The sequence below is a fragment of the Palaemon carinicauda genome, chromosome 23 (genome assembly GCF_036898095.1).
Source record: "Palaemon carinicauda isolate YSFRI2023 chromosome 23, ASM3689809v2, whole genome shotgun sequence".
NCBI classification, from domain to species: Eukaryota; Metazoa; Arthropoda; class Malacostraca; order Decapoda; family Palaemonidae; genus Palaemon; species Palaemon carinicauda.
Window position 1 is genome coordinate 98,244,335 of NC_090747.1, and position 6,896 is coordinate 98,251,230.

The 6,896-nt window shown below is 39.3% G+C and overlaps 1 protein-coding gene across 1 annotated transcript; it reads left to right on the forward strand.

Annotated features, from left to right (window-relative positions):
• Positions 1-3,116: 3,116 nt before the first annotated feature.
• On the forward strand, positions 3,117-3,641 carry LOC137617695 (circumsporozoite protein-like). The gene has a single exon (XM_068347694.1). It carries the CDS (start codon positions 3,117-3,119, stop codon positions 3,639-3,641), a length of 525 nt encoding a protein of 174 aa, XP_068203795.1.
• Positions 3,642-6,896: the final 3,255 nt, after the last annotated feature.

The window sequence follows — 6,896 nt, forward strand, 5'->3', positions numbered from 1 at the left end:
TGTGTGGAGCACCTACTCAATATTCGTCTGTACGTTTAGAGGCCTGAGATCACTTGGAACACAGGAACTTTATCCTTGGGCTTATGCCTGACACACCCATGTTCAACTGATGTTGACATGGAACCCTTCTCCATATCAACACTGCACCACCAAGGCCTCTATTCATTTGGTTTACCGGATGAAACTCACCTCTGGACCCTCACCTATCATCAGGGAAACTTTTGAGGGAACCAGCTACTAGATGATTCCATTACTCTTTTGTCCCTCTAACCAGTTCTGGCAATATTTGTATGTCAAAATGTTTCAGATCTCACCAGTTTCCTCTGGCTTCGTCCTCGCCAAGCATAGTTCACCATCTTTGCGTTCCCAATGACAGCGCTCTCGGCTACTTGGCAGCAGACCACAAGCAATTCACCATTAGAAGTTGTTCATATTAGAAAAAATATACTGCCTAAGCGTAACTTCCATCACAGCCCACCCACCAAGGACATGTCAGTGTAGTTGGCTCTCCTCCATGGCTATTCTTCTCTCGGACAATCACTACAAGGACAAGTGGTAATTGACTTCGTCTCCAGAACCTGCCTTTGGAATGCCCACCTTAGGCATGCTAGACTACGTCACCGTTACGTCCCTCTCTCTCGTGAGGCAACCATCAGTGGCTTCAGTCTTTTCAAGATGTTGCACTCTTCAAGCCAAAATTACAAGCTACTCTCCCTATCAAAAGGAGACCAGTCCAGCAACTGGGCCCCTGAATTCCAGGAAAAAACTCGCCAACCTTCAGGTCAAGCCAGCCTTGTTAGGACACTATCTCCTTAAAACGATGAGCCTCGCCACTGCCCCACAAGCAATTCGCAATGAATTTGCATCTCTTACAGACACACACACCATCAATCAGTAAAGCTATTTTTGTTGTGGAAAGCAGATAAAGAAAAAATTTCTCTTAACTGATTTTTCTGCAACATCTCAAAATTTTCATTGTAAAGGTTGGCATTTGTACTAAGCAGGGGACAGCCTCCTTTGAGTGAGATGGGTGCCAGTGGATAAAACAGACTAAATTAAACCAGGTGCATCTGTTGTATAAGTAAGGACCTGTTTGCATGTGGAGTCAGTACAGAAAGATTTATACATCTGATCCAAAGTACTGAACAAGTAGCAATATTGAAACTAGTATAAAACAGAGCAATTTAGAGGCTTCACATAAAGGGCTTAGAATATGTAAACTACTGTATGTTGATCCCTCCAGCATTAATGATATCTTTCTACATCAGGTGGCATTTGATATCAAATACGTAATTGTTCATTAGCAAACAGTTTTATAGCAAAATGATTGCCTCCATGTGAAATAACCATTTCTATTCATAAAAGGGATTTTGACGAAGGAAAATTCTTATTTCTGGGAAGAGGCCTGTGACGCCCGGTGAAAGGTCCTTCTTTGTACCTTAACCATTTCTATTCATAAATTGCCTTTTAGGATTTCCAGCAATTATCAAAATTTTTCCACTAATTTTCAATGATGTTTTATTGTTTGTCTTTGCAAAAAGTGTAATCATTTGCCAACATGAAGCAACAAACCCAAAGCACTTATCAGCTACAGTTGGTATGCCAAGCAATTAACTCTAGTTTATATGTACCTAATGTAAAAATAATTGAGCTAGTGCCAATAATTGCCCCTCTGCAGAATCGATGTACCTGGTTGCTACTTTGGAGATGGCAAAAGTGCAAGTTTTAAGTTTATTTTGATTCAACAGACTTAACTGCCACTCTCTTAATTATGGTTACCTCCAGTACCAGTTTGATATTTGATAATATGTCAAGTTAAATATGTAAGTAGGAATTTAGTTTCTACTTAAAGCTTCACTTGCACAACATACCCATAAATATCCACTTAAATACAGTATATAAATAAAGGGTTTGAACAGAACTTTAAACCTTTGAAAAAAAATATTACACAGCATATCAGCCAAGTACTATAAACATTAATTTTCTCTACCATCAAATCGTCGCTTAATGTTATAACATTTACACCAGTTCTATTTTCATCAATTCCTTACCATTATAATAGGAGCGAGTTCAGATAATAAAACAGCCTTTGTCAAATCTAAGCATGACAAGGGAGGCTTGTAATCAGTCTTTGAATGTGCTATTTTTTTAGTTTGTAGATGACAACCTTGAAAATCAGATTAGTTCATTCTCTTGAATTTCATTACATATGGGGAAGCTATGCTTCAATATATGGACAATTCTCTATTACATTCATAACATTCAAGGTACACCTGTAATAAAAATAAAAATTACAGGAGTTTTCTAGGAAATGGACAACAGTATTCTGGATTGTGTGTTGTCATGCCCATAATATCACAAAGTAGTTTTTATCCATTGACTTTAGACTGAAATTTAACCTTTTATTTGAACTAGACAAATTCTACGTCTACAAAATGTAGTCTAAAAATTTTACATTATTTTTCAACAGTTTATCATGGCTAACACACCTAGCATATGCCTAAAGCAACACTAGGGATAATGCCAAAGTATAAAAAGATAATACCAACATAATGTTATTGACCACCTATCTAATGATTCCCATATTCAATTATTGTTAACCTCATAGCTTAGTTGTATGTATCTGTATTTACAGTACACATTTTACGAATAAAAAATAAGACCAACCTACTGGCCTCTCAAAATGCTGAATATTTCAGTAATAAAATGCTTACCTATTATATTTTTTAAGTTATAATCAGTAAGTCTTAATTTCAGTTTGTTTTCCCACCTTCATTTATCAGGCGAGTTTCTTTTAGCTTAATATTTCTAGATCGTATTCCTAAACTCCTGAGGTGGAAACTTCAAGGACAAACTGGAGCAATGTTTCAAACTGTAATACATTGCTTCGGTCTTTTGATCTACTTGGAATGCTCCCTTGAGCAACAGTTATATTTCTGAATTGTAAATTATTAAATGAAAAGCTAACATGTATTGTATATGAATTAAAGCCATTTATAAAAACCTCTACAAATACCTATGTGATGCCCCCTGGAAAAATATAGGTGATGCCCCTGGAAAAATATAGGATATGCCCAAGGCAAAATATAGGATATGCCCAAGGCAAAATATAGGATATGCCCAAGGCAAAACATAGGATATGCCCAAGGCAAAATCTAGGATATGCCCAAGGCAACAACATAGGATATGCCCAAGGCAACAACATAGGATATGCCCAAGGCAACAACATAGGATATGCCCAAGGCAACAACATAGGTGATGCCCAAGGCAACAACATAGGTGATGCCCAAGGCAACAACATAGGTGATGCCCAAAGCAACAACATAGGTGATGCCCAAGGCAACAACATAGGTGATGCCCAAGGCAACAACATAGGTGATGCCCATGGCAACAACATAGGTGATGCCACTGACAGCAACATAGGCAATGACACTGGCAACAACATAGGTGATGCCCATGGCAACAACATAGGTGATGCCCATGGCAACAACATAGGTGATGCCCATGGCAACAACATAGGTGATGCCCATGGCAACAACATAGGTGATGCCCATGGCAACAACATAGGTGATGCCCATGGCAACAACATAGGTGATGCCCACAGCAAAACATTAGGTGATGACCACAGCAAAATATCATAGGTGATGCCCTTGGAAAAATATAGGTCATGCCCTTGGTAAATACATGGGCATTCATCAATTCTATTGGCGTCTTCCTTAGGTGGGACAAAGTTCTCAAGTGATAAAAATAGGGCATCCGTCTGACCTGATACAAATTAAACGACTCTTGACTGGCTCGGATGAGAGGCGAGGTCATAATGTCTGCATCATAGGAATTAACAGCGAGTGAGACGCAACCTGACAAGTTTGACTTTTTGTAAGAACAAATGTTTTTAATAAATGTTATTTAATCATAAATATATGTCACATTGATATTCCACCTACATATGTCATAAAAAAAAATTTTCAAACCTTTGGTCAAGACCATTCCCAAACGTGGTACACTACTTTAAAAGTGGCAAGTTCTGCAAGGGATGAAGCGTGGCCAAACAACCTCTCCTGTAATGATAATCAAGAAATATCGTAATAGGGTATACAGGGAGTAAGGATGGCACATTCTACTCTCAAACCACACTTATGCCGGAGATAATCAATGACGTGACAGTCAACCCTCTATATGCGTAGTGGTTACTCAACATGCAGGTGTGAAGATCGAGAAACCTTACACGAATGCTGCTGCATTAGGGTGGGTCTACTCAACCTATTAACTTGCTGACCATTGCCTAGACCTGCTCAACTAACAGTATGTTAACCACTGTACATAACAGTTTTCATAACCACGAATAGGAGTAGGTCCAGATGACAAAAGACCCTCTGCCAAATCTAACCGAGACAGTGAGCCTTGTAATCAGTGCGGAAATGTGCTGTTCTTTTAGTCTGTAGATGACAACCCTGAAAATCAGATCTTTAATTAGGTCTATTTTCTTGAATTTCACTACATATGGGAAAGCTAGGCCTCAACATATGCACTAATTTTATTTTTATTCTCCCCTTTCATTATTCTCTATAAAATAGTTGAGCTACAGCTGTATTAGAAACCAAAATGACTATAAATTTGTTAATGTAGCAATTGTCATACCTTAACCAAACATAACTAGAGTACAGTATTCATCCTTTGACTCTGGACAAATTCAACCTTCAACTAGTGACTTGAGACAAATTCAACCTTCTAATTGAACTGGACGAAATCTACATTAGCAAAAAATTAGTCAAAAGATTTTTATAACAGTATTTCTTATCCTGGCCAAGTGCCTCAATTAACAAATACAGCTAACACTGTACACCTAGGGTACTAATAACTCTTGGTTTTTTATTGTACCACTCACGGTGTAGTTTTAGAAATCCGTACTTACCAGGGATAAAAAATATGGTCAAACTATTGGTCTCTTAATATTTCAACTACAGTATTTAATAATAAAAGTCTTACCTATTATTAATGTTAAAATTTGGTAAGCCTTATTTTCATTTTGCTTTATCAGGCCATTTTTTTTTGGCTCAAAATATTTCTGCATCTTTGTCCTCATCTCCTGGGGTGGACACTTCAAGGACGACCTCGAGCGTTCTTTTAAAACGTAATACATTGCTTCGGTCTTTTGATCAACGGTACTTGGGACGCTCACTCGAGCTACAGTTCTTTTTCTGAAAAATTTTAATTTATTAAAAAATGCTAACAGGTATGATAAATGAATTAAAACCCAACAGTTTAAAAACCACAGCAAATACCCACGTGATGCCAATGGCAAAAACATGGGCATTCGTCATTTATATTCCAGTATGCCTTAGGTGGGAGGAAACCCTCATGTGATAAAGATAGGGTTTCTCTCTGACCTGACCCAAATTAAATTCATGACTGCCTCTTATGAGAGGCTACGTCATGATGGCAGCCTCATATGAATTAAAGGTAGGTCATAACCTGGTAAGTTTGAGTTCTTGTATGAAGTTTTTTATGTAATATACAGTAATCATAAATGTCACCGACATTTTCATTTTTCCTGCGTAAGTGATCAAACAAAAAAGATACTCAAAAGTTTTGAAAAGTCTATTCCCAAAAATAATAAACTCAACTTGGGAGCAAGGATCTCCAAAACGTCTGACATCTTCAAAAACACCGAAACACAAAAGCTACGAAAACAAACACGCCTGGATATCACTGGTGCTAGGAAGGAATGAGGGAAGAAGAGTGGGTAGTGGTAGGGGAGGGGGGAGGGTAATCGTAGTAGAGGGCAGTAGTTGGATGTAGAACGGCACTTCGTAATATTGGGGGATACTGAGGAAAAAGAGGACTAATTGGTAAGGGACCTCTGGTAGTTGTTCTAACACACCCCAATTATTATACCGACATACTAAGGTTCATTGGCCTCCTCCTCTTCCCACCTTGCTAAACGGCCCAAGTCAGCCACTTCCTCCTTAGTCAGCTGCTCATCATGGCTATCAAACAACTACGACGTCATACTCTGACTTAACTGAAGGCTTGAGAGGTTTGAGAGAATCATCAGGAGTAAAGTTGTCTACGTCCTTCCCTCACCTTGGCCAGAGAACCTTCCAGAAATAACTCTGGTCTAGGCCCTGACAACTGCGAAAGATTCCTCGACAACAGTCAAATTCTTCAATCCAAGTTCTCTCCAAATAATGGCTAAGTTCAAGTCAGAGTAGTCCTCCAGAGCTGCTTGAAGTGTCGCCATCAGTCATTCGCTGTAGTGGGCCTTGAAATTCTTCATTACCCTCTGGACCTTAGGTTGCACATGAGACCAGTTGTACTTAGATGAAACAGTTACCTTCCTCAAAATATCCCGTCCAAATCGTACCCTCTTTCCTGATGCCACCTGACCTTCCTAAAAATATCCGGCCCAAATCGTAACCTCTTTCCTGATGACACCCAAAATGCTACCTTCCTCAAAACATCCCGTCCAAACTGTACCCTCTTTCCTGATGCCACCCAAACCGTTACCTTCCTCAAAATATCCCGTCCAAACAGTACCCTCTTTCCTGATGCCACCCCAACCGTTATCTTCCTCAAAGCATCCCGTCCAAACAGTACCCTCTTTCCTGATGCCACCTAACCTTCCTCAAAAATATCCCATCCAAAACGTACCCTCTTTCCTGATGCCACCCAAACCGTTATCTTCCTCAAAGCATCCCGTCCAAACCGTACCCTCTTTCCTGATGCCACCTAACCTTCCTCAAAAATATCCCATCCAAACCATACCCTCTTTAATGATGCCACCTAACCTTCCTCAAATATCCCGCCCAAATAGTAACCTCTTTCCTGATGACACCCAAAATGATACCTTCATCAAAATATCCCGTCCAAACCGTACCCTCTTTCCTGATGCAACC